Source organism: Bactrocera tryoni, chromosome 5 (genome assembly GCF_016617805.1).
Source record: "Bactrocera tryoni isolate S06 chromosome 5, CSIRO_BtryS06_freeze2, whole genome shotgun sequence".
In the NCBI taxonomy this organism is placed as follows: domain Eukaryota; kingdom Metazoa; phylum Arthropoda; class Insecta; order Diptera; family Tephritidae; genus Bactrocera; species Bactrocera tryoni.
Window position 1 is genome coordinate 78,528,830 of NC_052503.1, and position 18,545 is coordinate 78,547,374.

Below are 18,545 nucleotides of genomic sequence, written 5' to 3' on the forward strand. Positions count from 1 at the left end.
TTAAACACAAACTTAGATTTACTACAGCTTTCCAAAAAGCAAAAAAAACTTCAAAACATGTTACTAGCTGCTAAACTTTTGCTTCCTTCAGATTGTTCAAAATGTTTTAAGCTTTCTTATTTTGGTTTCCTGTTTTTATGTTTTTCGTCACAGTTCGTTCAAATTCCAAGTATCATTGAGCATTTTATCTGCTATTTTTGCTTTATATTGACCAAATCTTCAGCTGACCAACTGGAACAACTGTCATATTACAAAAACAACTGCACTGAACTGCGGCCATTGTACGGCCAGTATTGAGGGTATGGTAAACTGCGCAGTCTTTCGTACTTCCTTCTGAGCTCTACGTCCATACCGTTAGTGCATCAAGCTAAGCGTCAACTCAACTTTGTTTGTGCGGCAATTTTGAGCGATGTTCGACAACCAACTGCTGTGGCAGTAGTGAAGCGTTGCAAGCAATCTTGTCTTGACGCCGATTGTCCATATACAATTGAATTGTTGTTTGCAGGCACTACAGTCGTTCAAGCATCTGGACAACAGACAACAGTTGAAGGACAAAATACCGCAAACCAGAAAAATCATACCCATGCACTTAGTAGGGGAGTGTGCTGCTGCAAGTGCAATACTTATAGAAGAGTATATCCCACTTCTGATTTTACTACTCAATTTGTATGATGGCTGAACCGGAGCTGTTGGTACCGTAAATTTGTTGTATTGTTTTACTCAATGCTTGAGCTCGAGCTTATCGAGCATTGTTTGTATTGTCCTTTTCCTGACATTTTTTATTCCTTCGTTTTTCTTCTTTATGCATTGCAATGTGGTGATAATACTGCAATATTTTACGCTTTCGTCTTGCTCCATCCTGTGGCTTACAGTGCCTTTGCTCCCTTGTTTTGGCCATAAGTTGTCGGGAAATGCAATAAATTTTTTCTTACTTTGCTAAGGAAGTAAGTAAATCAGACAAAATGCGATAGCAAAAAATTAAATTTCAACACTTTCGACATTTGTCCTTTCGTCCTCAATCGCAGCATAAGAAGTATATGTGTATGTTTGTATACAACCACAATACCAACAGCGAACGACACAATTGCTTCAATAACTTCATTCAAACGCTCAAGCGTTATTGTGGTGTGTAATGCACTTTTCCAGTAGGAAAACACTTTCGGCAACCAATGTTGGGAAGTTTCAGAAGTTTAAAAATTGAAAACATTGCAAATTGAAGAAATTATGAAGAATTTTTAAAACTAACTTGCGAATGGAGTGGGGAAGACATCTAAAAAAAGAGTTAAAAAGAATATCTTTAGTTCTAACACTGAAAACTGCTGTAAAACTATGAGGTGGGGGAACCAGACCTTAAACTGTTATGAAGCGGTTGATGAAATCCAAAAAGGAGCTTAGATATAGTCATTATCGCAAAACAGGCCTTAAAAATGATTTACCGAGCTGTTAAAATCCAAAAGAGACCATTGAAATAGTCATATTCTCAGACCAGACCTTAAAAAAATCGAAAAGGATGATGAAATCCGGAAGATGCTGTAGAACTAAGAGATGGAAAGTCTGGACCTGGATAGAAACGATTGATGAAATCCAAAAAACTTATAAATAGTCATTATCCCAGATCAGACCTTAAAAATGAAATCGACAGAGTTGTTAAAATCCAAAAGAAACCTCAGAAATAGCAATATTCCCAGATCAGAATGGAATCTAGGGCATGTGCTCAGCTCATTGCTTTCTCGCTTCTTCTCTGCAAGAAGTTTGACACTCTCTCCGACTAAATTAACAAGGACCATATTCACTAACTAGATCATGGATTACAGACTAAATCTTAATACCATGGTCCATGGCGATTAATAAACGAGACTATTCCTGCAGTCGTCTTTTGGAAACAAAAAAATTTGTCGCAGTACCCGCCGCAGAAAGCAGAGGAAGATGAAGACCTCCGTTAGAAACATCAAGTCAAGAGGGACCTGGCTACACTTGGAATCTCCAATTGGCGTCAAACAGCGGAAAGGAAGAACGACTGACGCGTTGTTGAAAACTCGGCTATAACCGTATAAACGATGTCTACGCCAATAAAGAAGAAGAAGATATCTTACTAAAACTTTATTTTTGACTAAAACTACTCTAATCTCTTAAACAATAACTTTTAATAAATTTGTTGTAATATAGATTTAGGTTTTCAAATACTCCACCACTGTTCAACATGACACTAGTTACATATAGCTTTTTGAGCGCTAAAGTGAATCTTGCTCTTGCAAAATGGATTTGTTTTTGTTCTGAACTTTTAGTGCGTTAGTATTGTTATTGCCTAACGGCGCCTTTGTGGCTACATTGACTGTAGATGTTACTTAGAAATAAGTATGTGGTACATTCTCAGATATTGTTGTTATTTTCCTCACCAATGCTAACGTTTCACATTTTTCAAGATACACTACTACTTCCATATAAAAACATAAGGAATTACATGGAATACATATACATATATATATGTACATGTAAGATTGCAATACTTCTTGACGTCCTTATTGCTTATGGAATTACTGCATTTTTTGCTAGCTTCTTTTTTGTGTTATTACTGCATAATGGCACTTATATCGGCGTCACAGTCGCTTATGTTTTTCGCGTGCGCTGGCAATACAATTCCTTGGCTCACATCCTCTACGGGCTGTTAGTGAGTATAGGTTTTTTAGCTCGACTCTTCGCTTTCACTTGCAACTTTTGCTTGCGCATTTTTTCACTGTCAACCGTTATGCTGAGTGTTCTTCATATTCTCGGTTATTGCGCTTTTACACGTACTGTATGAACGTTTGTATACTTTAGAGTTATTGTTTCTCAGTTTCTATAAATATGTAAGGGAAGTTGTTTGTTGCTTTCTATTTCTTCTGTTGGTTCTGCGTTGTTCTTCTTCACTACTATTACGGGCTTAATTATTGTAAGCAAAGGACTTAGTTTTACTCTGTTTGAGTATTTATTATGTCGTAGTACTCATAGATGTTCACTTTTAGATTATACCATATCTACCATTTTCTTTAGCTTAGAGTAAGAAATACATCATGAGCGAAGACAGTGGCATGGAATTTCGGTTATAGTGAGTTGAATAATTTCTTCGAATTCCTCAAGCAGTGCTGGTTGCGTAAAACTTTGATTTAACATACCCTCAGAAAAAATAAATCTGGAGACGCTAAATCGCATGATCCTGGCGACCATTTGAGTACGCCATTACTCGAAATTAACAAGTCGCCAAAGTTTGCACGGAATGTGTCCATGTTTAAACGTGAAACATGAGGCGGCGCATCGCTTTGTTGGAAACAGAGATCGTCCGCGCCGACTTCATCCAGGAAAAAAAAGTCGATCAACATCGGTTTATAACGCTCGCTATTAATAGTAACAGCAATTCCTGCCCCATTTCGAAAGAAATAAGTCCCGCTGATGCCGTCATACCACAATCCGCACAAAACGGTCAAGTTTTGGGGATATAATTGCATTTCCTGAACAAGACGTGGATTTGACTCACCCCAATAATGACAAATTTGTTTTCTGACGAAGCCATTCAGCCAAAGATGAGTCTAATATGAGACGACAGAGTTTTGCGCAAAGACTTCTAACTTGGTCACCGGAAAACGTGAATTTGCATAATAATCCTTGTCAAGAGTTGTACCAAAGTGAGCCGGGACATGAAGAAATGGCAAAGCTTCCTGAACATACTGACCCAAATCCGGAAACAAACATGGAAGCCAATGTAAAAATCATGTTATCCCTTATAATGGAGGCAGTACTAGCAAACACTCGTAATCTGAGGATAAACGACACATACAACCCATGACAGTCGGATCTACGCCAAAGATGTGTATTAAAACACGTGAAAATGGTGCTTTTTCGTCAGTCCGGTTCATATTTGATCAGAAACCAATAATTCTCATGTAAATATTCTTAGACTGGTATGTTTAGAAACAAATATTGGGTTGTTCAGTATATAAACCCGATTTGATTCCACGTTCAATTCTTGCAAGCAAAAGCCAAGGTCAAGTGATTTTAATCGTCCGGATTTGAGGTGAGGGGCTCCATTAAAAAAATATTCCGAAGGTGCCAAGTCTGGAGGATATGGTGAGTGTGGTAGCACATCCCATTGAAGCTACGAAAGCTTTTGGCGAGGAATAGGAGGAGAGGAAAACTAAACCTTCTTTATTGATCAATTCTAGCCGCTTCTGTTTGAGTGCTTCAGTAAATTTGTTCAACTGACCAGAAAAAACTTCAAAATTAATTGTGGTTTTGTCGGGCAAAAGCTCAAAATAAAATGATTCCTTTGAAATCCCAACAAACATACAACACAACTTTTTTTTGCTGACTATCGGTCTTCAATGTGGTTTGAGCTGATTCGTCCTTTTTAACCATGATCTTTTGCGGTTTACATTCTTGTACACAACCTAGTTTTCGACGCCAGAAACAATACGCTTCAAAAATGAATCGCTTCTTTAACGCTTGATAAGCAAATCACAGTCGTTAATGCGACGAAACAAATTTCGGTCTGTAAGAACATTAGGAACCCATATGTCAAGTTTCGAAATCCTAGACATTTCATGTGCTTGTGACCGTTCATATTAAACAAATTTAATCCTTCAGCAATCTCTCGAGTTTTTATTCGACGATTTGCATCGATCAAAAACTTTATTTTATCCACCTCGACTTCAAAAGTCTTTCCATTTTCCGTGGTGCATTTTTTATTGTATACACATCGGCTTCAAGAGGTCTTGAAGTATGTGGCGCATTTTCAAGATCAAAATTGCCTGATTTTGTAAACCAATTTTGACATTGCCTTTCGATCAACCCATCACTGCATTTTTACCTTTTTGATAGTAAAACAGTACAATATGTCGAAAATGCTGTTTTCGATCTTCCAACTTCGATCGGGCACCAAACAAATACTATTACAAAAAATTAGGAACTATTTTTTTACAAACAAGACTTAATATGCCAGTGTGACACTTAAAAAAAAAATTTTTTTTTGCTTTTTCGATAGTTCATATTTCCAAATATATGATGTGAAATCGCCAAGGTCGCATCTTGAATAGTTTTTAGATGGCAACGTTCTAAAGAGCGGCCGCACATAGGCACAAACATATATAAGTGAAACTTTAAACGCGTTTTTCTCGAAACGACATTTTTCAAAATTGCTCACATCATAACTCAACGAGAGATTAACCGATCGAAGATGACCTACGATCTTCTTGATTGAGTAAAAATTGTCAATTTGGCATTAAAAGCACGACCATTTTTTGCCTAAAACGATTTTTTTTTTTAAATTACGCCATTTTGTTAATTTTTGATATTTTTCAAAGATCGTAGGTCATTGTATAGGAAATATTATTAAGTTTAATAAACTTTTTGAGTTTTTTTGTTTCAGCTACTCAGCAGTTGAGGGACTTTTGGTACCTCCGAAGACAGCACATAACTCCGTTATTTTTTCAATATTTTTGTAAAAAAAAAAAACTTGAAATATAGCTGAAAATATATCTTATTACGTCCAAAATAGTTCGAAACATTCAATAGAGAACATTCTTTTAAAAAAATTCACGAAAATCGCCTAATTTTTCATGCGTTACACTGCTGTTGTCATCAAAGGAAATTACTAAAAGAACTTTTTATTTTTTTAGTCTTAGCAAATATTTGAGTTCAGTAACTCCATCTCAGCCCCTAACCTAAACAGTTTGATTTATTTTTAGTCAATAAATGATAAAAAAGCCTGTCTCGGTTTTTTTAATTATCATTAGCCTGCAATTATAATTTTAATATTTAAAACAATATCGTAAAAATACTAATCGGTTTTTAAATGCACAAACAACATGCTATGGCTACAAAGATTATATAAACCAACAACTAAAATCGTATTTGAACAAAATTCAATGGTAAAAATGGCTGAAATCGCACGGACGCTGATATGTTCCTTGATACTGGTAATATATTCAGCTAAAGCAGGAGCAAAGGTAAGTTAGCATTTCAAATTATGCAAGTAATAATTTTATTTTTTAATTTATTTGATTTTCAGCGTAATTATGCCATTTTGTTAGATCACGTCAATTATACTATTCATCAACAAGGTTTTATGGCAGTAGAGCGATTTATATGTGGCAGGAACCGGATTGGCTTAAGCACCTTTACCTTACACCTTAAAATGGAACAAAATATTACAAATTTTCAAATACGCGACAACTTCAACATTCTTCTAGAAAATAACAGAACGACTAATGTGATATCTGAAATAACGAACGTTTGTGATATGTTAAGTGGAAATTATGACAATACAATTATCAAACAAAACATAATTGAATTACAACAAACAGCCAAACCAGTGCTTTTGTGTCCGCTAATTGAGGTTAAAACAATATATTTTTTTAATATTTGCAAAAATATCTGAATATTTTTATATTTTGTAGAATACGTTTTACAGCATCAACAATTACACATTACGCCCCAGTTTAATGCCACCATATTTACCACTAATGGATTATATTGAAAAACTTGAGATATCTACGAATGGTGTACACTATTTAGATATCATTTTTGAAGGCAGAGTAATAAAAGGTTAAGCAAATGGCTGCTAATTTCTAATTAATTATCAAACGTTTCTTTAAATAAAAATATTTTTTTTTGTGGGCATGGTTTTTAAACATTAGCATTATACTTATGTATATGTCTACATTCATAAATACATATGCATGTAGTAAGCATCAATCATAATTACGTAATACAGCGCCAGTACTCACCGCTTCATATGCAATTTGTGATGTCCACCCAATCACGCAATCTTCAATCACTTTGCACTTTTTTACTCTTGATCTTGGTGCACTATTTTATTTTATAGGCTTTATGCACTTAATATTCACACATTATTATTCACAAAACGCACTAATAGACACAATTTAGACCAAAGCCACATGCATACGACCAAGCCATACATTTACAAATAACGCGACGCCAAATATGTATATACATACTTTCCCCGACACCATACACTACATAAACACATCAACGATATTCAGATATTCACTTTACTTTATTTAAATTTAGATTTATTCAACGATAATTCACCAAAACTTTTAATAATGTCAAACAACGCACATTTAATGAAAACTGCATGGAAAAATTATAACGGCACTTTCTGCATTGCAGCACAGCCAGACACAAATGAACAAAAACGCAAATAATAATTTGCATTGCTTTATTATAAATGCATTTGTATTATATAAACAAAATAAATTCAGTTAATAATGTTTAATACAGTTCATATATACATAAATAATAATTATTTACATGTATATACGCATAGTTATAGCAAAACATTTATAAATTAACATAAATGCGTAACTGTTTGCTATTATTATTCACTTGAGGCACCCGCTACTTGAAAGCATCTCGTTGTTTGCGCAAACAAAATAATACATAACTCGGATCTGTATCGCCGGTGTAATGCTGCACATCCGGATGATCAACGCGCAAAAATGGATTAAAGGTTCTTTCTTCACACAGCAATGAGGGCGGTGTGGGTAATTTATTTTCACGCTGCTTCTGTGCCCACCATAAACGTGCGCCAATACTAGAGTTCTCTGGTTCAACGCATTGAGCAAAACGTAGATTTAGGATTGTATTCTCATGGCCACCAAAGATACGCGTCTCTTTGGGTAATTCAAGGAAACGTTTTACAATTGCATACATTTGATCTGGCGTGCCCTCATCAAAACCACCACAGCCACCTTGGAAAAGTGTGTCGCCTGTAAAAAGTGCTGGCGGTCCACCCGCACCACACTCGACAAAATAACAATAATGACCCACGGTGTGGCAAGGTGTGTGCATACAATTCATAGTCATCTCGCCCAATTTTAATTGCTCACAATCCTTAACACAATGATTAACAGATTTGATGCGCTCATCACCAGCGCATATTTTCACATCGGGACACGCATCGGCCAGCTCTTGCGTACCGGCTGAATGATCCTCATGATGGTGTGTTATAAAAGCAAAGGAAAGCTTTAAATTTTCCTTTTTAAGTATTTCAAAGAGAATTTTGTTATCGGAGAGATCGATTGCGGCCGTACAACCGGTGGGCAAATCAGTTATCTGCAGAAAAACAAGTGTGTTGATAGTATAAATTGATAGAAATCAAAATGGTTTACCAAATACATATAGTTATTGCTGCGTGCCGGTATTATCTTAACTACCATACCTTCACAACACACATCTACAATTTTGCTGTGCGGTTCGGTTGCAGCGGGTGTGGTTGGTTTAGCTGATTTGCAATTGGCCCACGCACGACGTGCATGCAACGCTAGGTATTATACATTTTTAAATACATTATTTTCAAAAAATTAGTAAATATACATACATATATTAAAAGAAATCATATTACCAACCGTTGTTATATATATAATGGGCTAAGCCACGCCCAAATAGTGAGCACATTTATTTCAGCTAATTTTTATTGTAAGTTTACAATTTTTAATCTTCAGGCATAAATCACAAAATGTTATTTCAAGTTTTGACGTACATAAATTCAAGAATTAATTTGGTGTGTTTTGTAATTGAAATTCCAACAGTTTCAAAAACAATAGTAAAAATTTTAAAGTAAATGTCAGCTGCGTAATCTTTTCATAAGTGTTCTAAACACAAATTAAATTGATATGCTCTGTGTCGAGGCAATATATAGTAAATTTTAAATTCACATTTTTCGGAATTAACATATACATAAAAACAACGAATATAACAACAAAACATACATATTTAGTTATGGAAATATTTAAAGTGTGTGCATAATATTTAACATACCACCCAACACCATTTTTCTATTCATTCAATCAAAAACCTTTAAGCTTTAAAGTTATCCTTCTCTTTGCGTAAACTGCCCATTGTTTTAATGGGATCTTGCTCGCCAGCATGTTTCTGTACATTAGGCTCATGTACACGCATGAATGGATTCCAGGATTTCTCCTCGCCAATAGTTGACGGTACAGTTGGTGCGTTGGTAGCACGTCGCAACTTTGCCCATTCTATACGTTTCATAATCCGCTCATTCATGGGTTCGACATGACGCGCATATGCCATATTCTGTAACGTATACTCGTGACCACAAAAGACTTTGGTGTCTTCCGGCAAAGAAGATAGTTTCTGGCACAACGCTGAGTACATTTGATCCGGTGTGCCTTCAAAGAAACGTCCACAGCCACCTTGGAAAAGGGTGTCACCGGTAAAAACTGCTCTGTCGTCACTATTTGGCGATTCAACGAAGTAACAGATGTGTCCTGTGGTGTGACAGGGCGTGAAAAGGCAACTCACTTTAAGATTACCAATTTCAAATTTATCATCTTGCGTGACTTTATTTGTAAGTGCTCCAATGCGTTCGTCGCCACCATATACAGCTAATGGTTTGCCATAAAGTTTTACTAGCTTTTCATTACCACCGGCATGATCCCAATGATGGTGTGTAGTTAAAACTTTAGTGAGATGCACATTTTCTTCTCTTACAGCAGCCAGCACGCTCTCCGGATCGACGGGATCAACAATGGCTGCTTCTTTTGTTGAGCTATCGATAATCTAAAATATAAACATATTAATTTTTATTGTTCTCATATTATATTTGAAGACTTACCAAATACATAAAATTGTCTTGCAACGCAGGCAACACCTTTATGTGTAGTGAGTTCAGCTGCACATCTTCTACAGAGCTATGCATCCTGTTTATACCAACTTTGATTAATTTTTGTACTGCAAAAAAGCAAAATGGTAAACTTTAGTGAAATGTCAGCATTTTAATTTTGTTATTATAGTTTTTATATAGCAGTTTATGCTCAAAACAATCACTTTTGTTGTCATTTCGTTGCAGCGACACAAATTCCGGACATTGCCGGTTGGTGGCAAGTACAAGTGCGCTCGCACCAGCGAGCGGGCGTACGCCACTGCACACACCTCGAAAATATGTAGCGGTCAGATTGCGTACAACACCCTGCTGTACGTTTCTCCAAGCGGCCGATAACATTTAGTTTTATGAAATGCAATGATTTTGTATTTTACTTTTTGTGTATGTATATGTAAATGGAATATATTTTGTGCGATATCTTTTTTGTTTTTGTTGCTTATTTCATAAACTATTGTCGCTATTTTGTGCGTTTTAAGTATGCCGTGCTTTGGGCACAAATCTTATCAGACTTTTTTGTTATTTGCCACAAATATCACTAATGTTTACTTTAGATAAATATATTGCGTAAAAATTGTTGAAATTAGAATGAAATTAAAAAATATTACTAAACTGTAAAAAAAAGTAAGTTCCGTACTTCAACTTCTGATTAGAATAAAGCTATTGTTGCCAGACATATAGAGTCATGCGCAATTGCCGGAGAGCAAAAAATGTAATTCTATGTAATATTTTAATTTAGCTATAATGTGACGTAAAAAAATAATATATTTTAATAAAATATTTTATTTTCTAGAATAGTAATATAAAACGTCAGTTTTAATCAACAAACAAAAAACATATAACCGACAGCAAATATATATTTTTTAAAGCGATAGTTTTTGGTATGGCAACTATCATGGACTTAGCAGCTGTTCGACTTCGCCAGCTGATGTCTTTTCGTTATCAACATCGAAATTCCTCAAATACAAATGTGCTCGGCAACTGTAGATGGCGCTGAGATATGCAGTATAAACCAGTTTTTAATATACCGTTAATTTTAAACATTTTGCTGTTTTCGTAATAATTGAAACTTTTAGTTATTATTATACCCTAAACAGGATACATTATGTTTGCTACGAAGTTAGTAATACCGAATAGAAAATCTCGCAGAGTCGGTTAAATATTTTATATACAAATTATTAACGAGATGTGCCAAGTCGATTTTCCAAAATAAAGTTCTTTTATTGAAACTATTTTATTTGCGAAGGGTATTATAGCTTCAGTTCAAACGAAAGTTACCGTTTCTTCTTGTCTTTAAAATTTTTCATTCAAATAACTTTTTTACTTACAAGTTATTTTTTTTTTTCTTTATTTTGTCGCAACTTTGTCATAATAATATCGCCGTTTCTTTCAATTGTCAAACTGTTGTCATACAACAAAATATTTTTTATATTTTTTTCTTGCACAAAAAGAAAATTAAGAATAAGAAATATGTCCGATACGCCACACGAACGCAACTCAACCTCAAAAACAAATCTAATAGAGGTGCAACACGTTGGCGTCACTGCCAAACTGTCGTCACCGCTCAAAAATCTGCTGCAATCATCACTTTCTTCAACGGAGACGGAAAATGGTCAGCTGCCCTATCATGATCATCATGGCAATAAGCTTAAGTACAATAAATTCTCCAACGACACACAAGCTGAGACGGAAACAACTACCGATAATCCATCCAAATTACTCTACGAGATGCATGCCGTACCAGAGGTTTCCACACGCCAGCCGGGCAAACGCCATCCAACGCCTTCCAAAATCGAATTTCAACTATATAAAACGGCTTCGAGACGTGTACCCCACCGCTCAAAAAGCACACCCGTAACTATGCTGAAATGCAGCGTTAAGAAAAGTAAACGCAAACTTTTTGCGGACCATAAAGGCGCCAGCAAAAAGCCCACGAGCCAGTGTACATGTCGCGCACACCACGGCAATAGCGATAATACGATTTTTCAACGTTTACGACATTCACTTGATAATATGCGTGCTGCACGTCCGCATATTTCAAAACCCAAAACACCCATGAGCCGCAACATATTTGACGATTTTCCAGAGCCTGTTGCGCCACAGCAGCGTAAGTGTAAGGATGATTTCAAACAGCAGCAGCAACAGAGAGACGTCACACCGCCACCAACACGCATCGGCATCTATCCTTTCGAACATGGTTGTGCTGAATATTTGCGCACCACCGATTACCATCCGCAGCTGTTGTCCGTTGTGCTAGCTGAACGTGCCACCTACTATGCCACACGCTTCTGGGCTGAGTTCTTTGGCAGTTTGCATATTGGTGTCACTTTCATCGTGACTTTTCTGCTACAAGCGTACCGTTTTATACTCGTCTCGCTGATAAATACGTTAGCGGTGGGCTTTCTACACATGACTTCCGATTATTTAATTAAACCAATATTAACGGTGGTCTTCAATGGTTTTCTACAACCACCATTTATACTCATCTACAATATTCTTACTTCCATGCGTGATATTCTGGCGCCTGTTGCTGAGACAATAAATAATTTTATGCGTCCTGTAGCGACAGTGGGACGTAGTATACGTCTAGTGCATGTGAGCTATAACAATAAGAAGTTGGTGAAAGATGTTTGATGACAACTTCGATTTATGTTTGTTTTTCAATACATTTTTGAATTGTTATATATTAATTACAATATTTATTTTAGAAACATGGCACTAATATGTGTATGAGTATCATAATTCTATCTTATTTCGATAAGTTTCCGATAAACAAATAACTATTATCGAAATAACGTCACTGACAAATAATCATATGGTAAAGCGTAAAAAAAATTTTTACAATTCATTTTCAAGGAATAAGAAAAGTAAAAATACATTGATTGGTATTTTTAGGCGCAAGTCGTTGCATCATGCACAATGTGAAATACATACATGTGTATATCGCAGAAAACAACTTCTGACCTACATAAACCGCATAAACTAGATCCTTATACAATTTGTTGCTTACTTCACATACTGTACGCAAACTACCGACCAGTCCTTTTGTGTTTCATTTTCACATATTCCACTGTTTCAATCATTCGACGACAGTAGGCGGAGCTTCTGGTGCAGTTGTCGTGCATGCCTTTGGCTACTGGCTGAAACAACCCCTGTAATATGCACAACTACATGCATACTTATATATATTCATATATGTATATTTATAAGGACATCTACTTGCATACTAACAATGCCCCGCATAAGTGTCGTGTACACATTTTGTCTGTCTGCACTTCAACCCCCCTTATCGCTCTGCGGAATTTTACGCAAAATTGCCTCATTTGGGTGTCAAATGACAATCAAATGAATTCCAAGCAAAACCTACAGCACTGCTTGCAACCATTTCATCTGCTCCTGCTTTTCGCTATTGTGCCAGTAAATTCGCTATTTTTTACTTTCTAAATAATCACTGCTGCAGCAGCATCCGGCGTAGAGGAGCCTAATGAAATTATCAATGTTTGTAACGCTACTGAAATTAAGCCACAAACAGCAACAACAAACAATAAAGCATGCAGCGAGCTGAAAAAAAACTTTGGTGTTATGATTTATTTTGCTCATTTCGTTGCCTACCACCAAGCGTTTACACCATTTTCTAACCACCTAACTTCCTGCTTTCCAGTGTTTGTAAAATTTCGGTATTGTGCTGACGGGTTGGATTGGATGGTAAAGAATTTGGGTTGTTTGTTTCGTGCGCACAACGGCGCCAAAACTTAAGCAGCAACATATGTCAGCAACTTATCGCTCTTTGATTGAAATAATTACCTCCCCGGAGAGTTGTAAACGCTTGTTGGCCGCTAATTCAATTTCGACGCGTAACTGCTATGCTTAGGTGAGTTGTGGTATGTGGAAATCACAGCAACTACTTCATTTGAGAGTTTAATTAAATCAACAAGGCAACGGGTTGCCATGGTGAATTTCGGCACAGATGTGGTTGAAAAGACAAAACCTTTTAGTTTGCCGATGACCGCTTGAAGGTATCGTCAAGCTTATGAACTAATTTTAAGGATTTAGAAGCACGATTTTTAGATATCCCAACTACTTGAAAAAGTGCAATTCTCGAGTATGGAATCAAAAGTCTACCAATCAGCAACATTTAGGTTAGGTTAAGAGATCGATCTTAACAGGGGTCTGACTTGGACATCGTAAAACACCGTTCCGTTGGAAGCACCTTAAACTGCTAAATACCGGATTAAGATCCTTACAAATCGACAAAGCGCTTTGAGCATATCACAAATTTGTTGAGACGGCTAATGTCAGTTTCGGTTATATATTCTGCTTCGCCGAAGGTAAGACCACCGAGATGTTTCAGCCTAAGCTGTTCAAATGCTGGACAATGGAGCAGAAAATTGTCTACATGCAGCTTTGACAACTAGCGTCCGACAAGATTATTAGCTTCACCGCGTGAATACCTATTGGACAGTGTCCAGTTAAAACTACTGCGTTTGCGGCTATATGAATTTTGCTCAAGGCAAGTAGTTCCGTAGATTTCCTGCATTCTACTCTAGGCCAAAAGGGTCTCGTGATAAGCGCCTGCTGTGACCAGGCACCCAAACGAGTCTGATGATGAAATAACTTGATACTGTTTCTAGTGCGGACAGACACTCCTTGACTAGTTAGCGAGCTCAGCGCCAGTATTGCCGCTATGCTGTTGGAGTGAATGTTTCCCAGCCTCTTAAGAGCATGCATTTCGTAGCAGTACGTCTATCGCCACCTTGAAAACAGCCACTTCTAACTGAAAAACTTTACAGTGATCCAATAGCTTAAAGCTAAGATTGACGTAGAACTCTAAAAAGAAAACTCCTGATCCAACCTTCCCTTCTAGCATCGACGTATACGCGAAAAAGCTTAATGAGCAACACTTAGCAAGCTTTGATAAAGTTAGATATTATATTAGAGTTATGGTTTTATAAATGTTGTTTATCCTTGTTCCAGCCAGTTCCAGCCTCCCTTGTAAAAATACAGGCCCAGCCTTTCTGTGATTTTAACGTTCTGCTTCTATGAAAAATAATCACACTTTATAAGCTTCTGATTAAATTCGAGCGACGTGTATGACCTCGAAGTACTGGGCATAGACTTCGCTGAAAAAAAAAACATACCAAAAAAGTTCAGGACAAGGACAGGTTTACAAAACACCAGGTAAAAAAGTTTGGGTTCGCCTATGTCCTTCAAGATTTAGCCGATGGAATTGGAAGCAGCTCCTTGAACTAGCTTCGTTTTAAATGGTTCTAATGTCGAAACAGGAAGTAAATATTATTTGTCATCTAATGTGACAAAAAAATTTTGACAGCATTCTAGACAAGGATGGAGGATTTTTGTTTGTGGAGCAGTCATTTGGTCAAGCCAAAGACTTTTCAGCCAATGTACCATTTATTTAATTAAGAGATGGACTCAAAGGAATAATCCCAAACCAGTGGTCGATAGAAGTCTACTAAAATGGTATTAAAAAAACTCTCTGGATCGAAGACGGTAATATGCCCAAGAGTAAAAAAAAAAATGTTTTTTAGCTATACGTAGTAAATATGTATATCAAAAACTCTGAGTCTGCAACTTATTGAGAGGAATGGGCCAATAACAGTAAACACCGCCGCTTAACATTTCATTCATGAAAAGAAGAAAAAAACATATGGCGCTGCATTTTTCCTTCAAGTACACTAATTTCACAGTTTTTACAGCTAATTGGACACTTGCCTGTCAACGAAGGAAAAATATTACAAAAACAACAATCACAAGACAGATGGCACGCATTTTGGCGTGGAATACAGAGACAGAGTTGCATTCAAGTATGAAAGTATTTATGTACATATGTATGTATATGTATGTATATCACTTTGTATATGCGTGAGTAGTCTCGTGAAAGGGGTATATACAAATTACAAAAACAATAAGCAACGTCAATTTAATTGTAAAACGACTCCTGCACAACGAAAAATCGGTCTACAGGCGCAAGCCAACTAAGCAACTGCTCACCGTGATTTATGTTGGGGTGGAAAGAGGAGGTGACACCATGTGATTATGATGAGGGCGGGTGCTTAGTATGTGTATATATTTGTGGGAAGACATTAGGTGTCTGCTTACATGCATTTGCTTTTTACCATACATACATATATTTGTTGGAGTATAATTGTAAGTGTTTTTTATAATTTTTACTTTTTTTCTATAATTTGTTTATACTTTTATATTATAAAAAATATGCGTCGAGTACAAACAAGACTTGTTGATACATACATACTTATGTACATATAGTATATACCTAATTGCGAGGGTTGAGCAGAGGCTGTTCCAGGCTGTGGTTCAATTACTAAAAACCGCTAATTTTGGGCGAGTGAGCGCTGGAAATGATTAATTGTGCCTTGGGGAAGTGGAAGTGTTAAAGGGAAAATAACAAAAATCAAATACGTAGATACATATCTACTTAACGAATTCGGTGAAAATTTTTCACGGAAACAGGAAGTTGTAGAATTAATCTTCGAAATGCAGAATAGATCATAAAGATATGCGACATAATGCCATACAATTGTTGGAGATTGAAAGTGAGATTTGAAAATCATTGATTTTTTAAATAAAAGTACATATAAATACATACATACATACATATACATACGAATGTGTACATACATACATACTGCTTGAATTTTCCAGTAGCTCTGCAAATTCTAATTTCGGCATAATGATAGCAATCAGTATTTCCACGAGTTTATCGTGAAATGAGAAAGTGACCGTAAGTCCTGTCTGTAAACTCATAAGCCACTTTATAGCTATACACACATATGTACATACCTTTATGAGCTGCACTGATCATTTGCATTGATTACATTTTTCACTTTTCCACTCCTCAAACTCCTTTCAACATAACGGTAACAGGTAGCAGTTCCTTGTGTTTGTAAGTACTCTTTGTCATCTTTTGAATTGTCAACAGTCATCAGCTGTATACTTTTGAATAGGTGTGATGATCCAGTTTGATAACAAAATCCAGAAGAGTCTTTGTGCCCTTGTCTGCGTTCTCTGAAAGAAGTCAGAAAGCGATCATATTATTGGTATTTTTATACATTTTGTTTAATGGGTAACCAATACTCACCGCTAACTTTTTCTTCTTTCCTTCGCATTATGTCCGAGGGTCATAGGGCATCGTCTCTTCAATTCAAAACAATAATGTCTTCCTTACTGATCCAAACAGGGTTAGATCGCCGAAATAACAGCCCCTGGCCGATTCCAATATCATAGAACTTACTGTTGTGGAAATTGGTCTTTCGCCGGTTAAAAAAACCGGGTCCGCTCCGGTTACTTAGACCCGACTGTCGTGGGAACAGTTCTCGGTCTTCTTCCGTTTCAGTTAAATTGAAACTCCTGGCTGATCATAATGGGAGTCATACTGCCTGTTTTAACTCCTATGGACTGTGGAGGTCGTCTGTTGGTCAGTCGGCCTGAGCAGGTCTTAAGATGACTCCATCTATTGCATGTATTACACCTAACCGAGGTGTAGTTTGGATGGATGGAGTAGCACAAAAATTGCTCCGGGTTCTGGACCAGATCTCCGAAAGTACAGCTCTAGGCCAGATAAAATCCGGGTCAATTCCGGCAAAGTAGAACCGGCTGTTGTGCGAATTATTATTTTTACTCTTTACTTCTCGCAGGCCTGTTTCTACCGCTGCTACCATCAGCTGATTTACTTAGTGATGAACGACTTTCAGAGCAAAAGGATCTGTATCCAATTTAACGGGACAGCTTTCACCCGATAATCTTCAGTTTCAAAGTTATGTCTATCAACAATTTATTGATAGTTCTGCTCATTCCTTTTATTTAGAATGAGAGCGCGCGTTATAGCGCGATGTTGATCGACATTTTCCCCGGAGTTTGATGAAATCTACGCAGACGATCTCTATTTCCAACAAGATAATGCGCTCCCTCATGTTGAACGTCTCAATTTGGACACATTGTGTGTAAAGTATGGCGACTCGATAATTTCGAGAAATGGCCGACAAGAAAATACAATTTAACGCCTCTACATTATTTTCTCTGGGAATATGTTGAATCCAAGGTTTGCAATAATCAACCAGCAACGCACGAGGAGCTCGAAGACAACATTTAGCACACTGTAGCCGAAATTTGAGCCCAAAATGATGCACCAGGTCATCGAAAATAGGCGTAAACGGGTTGGAGATATGCAAACGGGTTCTGGTGGACATTTGGTACAAATTTTATTAAATATCAGTGTTATTTTTTAATTTTAACATCACGTCGTTCTTGTTGTTAGATCCCATATCTTATAGGGTCTTCGGCGTTTACTTCGTCACCATCTGATTATTGTATAAGAATTCGAAGGTCAACGTTCCAGCTGATTCAATACTTCATACCTCTCAATTAATTAAATAATTTTCACCTGTTCGAGCTGAAGCATCACAATTAAAACCGAATACTGATGAATGGTTTGTAGATGTAAACTTTACACGATTACATACTTATGTACATACACACAAAATCACAGCGCCGAAATGTAAATATAGTTCATTTTATAACATTCCTAATAATTTTGTAATTCAACACCCTTTGCAATCCGCAGCCTCATCCTGCTGTATTGTCAGTATTATCTAAACGCCCTACAAATAAAATTATTCACACATTACATATACATACTTATTGTACGAGTGCGATTACAATAACGTACAATGACATGTTGTAGTTGTTGTACATGCGTAATTGTGTGTAAAACGTAGCGGCGACCTTAACCTTTTCAATATTGTACAACCTATTTACTCATATTGTCACCACGTCACCACTCGCGAATGAGGGGCATGCAGACAAATAGCGTAATAAAGTGCAGACGTAA

At 36.6% G+C, this 18,545-nt stretch overlaps 3 protein-coding genes and 1 long non-coding RNA gene across 7 annotated transcripts in view; 1 reads left to right on the forward strand and 3 right to left on the reverse strand.

Annotated features, from left to right (window-relative positions):
• LOC120777344 overlaps nucleotides 1-7,064 on the reverse strand; it is a 174,891-nt gene extending 167,827 nt beyond the window's left edge. The window contains exon 1 of the long non-coding RNA XR_005705509.1: nucleotides 6,759-7,064. This is a non-coding gene — a long non-coding RNA (uncharacterized LOC120777344). The remainder of the gene's footprint in view (nucleotides 1-6,758) is intronic.
• A 295-nt stretch (nucleotides 7,065-7,359) lies between these two features.
• LOC120779103 (hydroxyacylglutathione hydrolase-like protein) lies at nucleotides 7,360-8,654 on the reverse strand. The gene is made up of 3 exons (XM_040111274.1): nucleotides 8,403-8,654; nucleotides 8,166-8,317; nucleotides 7,360-8,109 (listed from the first exon to the last, which is right to left on the reverse strand). The coding sequence occupies exons 1-3, from the start codon at nucleotides 8,449-8,451 to the stop codon at nucleotides 7,393-7,395; spliced, it is 918 nt and encodes a 305-aa protein (XP_039967208.1). The 5' UTR covers nucleotides 8,452-8,654; the 3' UTR covers nucleotides 7,360-7,392.
• Nucleotides 8,655-8,749: 95 nt separating this feature from the next.
• LOC120779102 (hydroxyacylglutathione hydrolase, mitochondrial) lies at nucleotides 8,750-17,224 on the reverse strand. 4 transcript variants are annotated; one of them, XM_040111272.1, is made up of 4 exons: nucleotides 16,797-17,224; nucleotides 16,499-16,723; nucleotides 9,635-9,750; nucleotides 8,750-9,579 (listed from the first exon to the last, which is right to left on the reverse strand). In XM_040111272.1, the coding sequence occupies exons 2-4, from the start codon at nucleotides 16,524-16,526 to the stop codon at nucleotides 8,854-8,856; spliced, it is 870 nt and encodes a 289-aa protein (XP_039967206.1). In that variant the 5' UTR covers nucleotides 16,527-16,723; nucleotides 16,797-17,224; the 3' UTR covers nucleotides 8,750-8,853. The 4 variants fall into 4 exon arrangements, with proteins under 4 accessions (XP_039967206.1, XP_039967207.1, XP_039967204.1 ...); XM_040111273.1 differs by lacking the exons at nucleotides 16,499-16,723; nucleotides 16,797-17,224 and adding an exon at nucleotides 10,293-10,340; XM_040111270.1 differs by lacking the exons at nucleotides 16,499-16,723; nucleotides 16,797-17,224 and adding an exon at nucleotides 9,847-10,278.
• LOC120779099 lies at nucleotides 11,150-12,826 on the forward strand. Its single transcript, XM_040111265.1, has one exon. It carries the CDS (start codon nucleotides 11,150-11,152, stop codon nucleotides 12,311-12,313), a length of 1,164 nt encoding a protein of 387 aa, XP_039967199.1. The 3' UTR covers nucleotides 12,314-12,826.
• Nucleotides 17,225-18,545: the final 1,321 nt, after the last annotated feature.

What these genes read in the sequence shown, in the direction of transcription:
- LOC120779099 (XM_040111265.1), top strand. Translation starts at nt 11,150, where the DNA reads ATGTCCGATACGCCACACGAACGCAACTCAACCTCAAAAACAAATCTA.
- LOC120779103 (XM_040111274.1), bottom strand. Translation starts at nt 8,451, where the DNA reads ATGTGCTCACTATTTGGGCGTGGCTTAGCCCATTATATATATAACAAC. An exon ending in CCATTATATATATAACAACG is followed by an intron (nt 8,318 to 8,402) that starts GTTGGTAATATG and finishes TATAATACCTAG; the next exon opens with CGTTGCATGCACGTCGTGCG. An exon ending in GCAATAACTATATGTATTTG is followed by an intron (nt 8,110 to 8,165) that starts GTAAACCATTTT and finishes GTTTTTCTGCAG; the next exon opens with ATAACTGATTTGCCCACCGG.
- LOC120779102 (XM_040111270.1), bottom strand. Translation starts at nt 10,021, where the DNA reads ATGTTATCGGCCGCTTGGAGAAACGTACAGCAGGGTGTTGTACGCAAT. An exon ending in GCAACGAAATGACAACAAAA is followed by an intron (nt 9,751 to 9,846) that starts GTGATTGTTTTG and finishes GCTTTTTTGCAG; the next exon opens with TACAAAAATTAATCAAAGTT. An exon ending in AAGACAATTTTATGTATTTG is followed by an intron (nt 9,580 to 9,634) that starts GTAAGTCTTCAA and finishes TTTATATTTTAG; the next exon opens with ATTATCGATAGCTCAACAAA.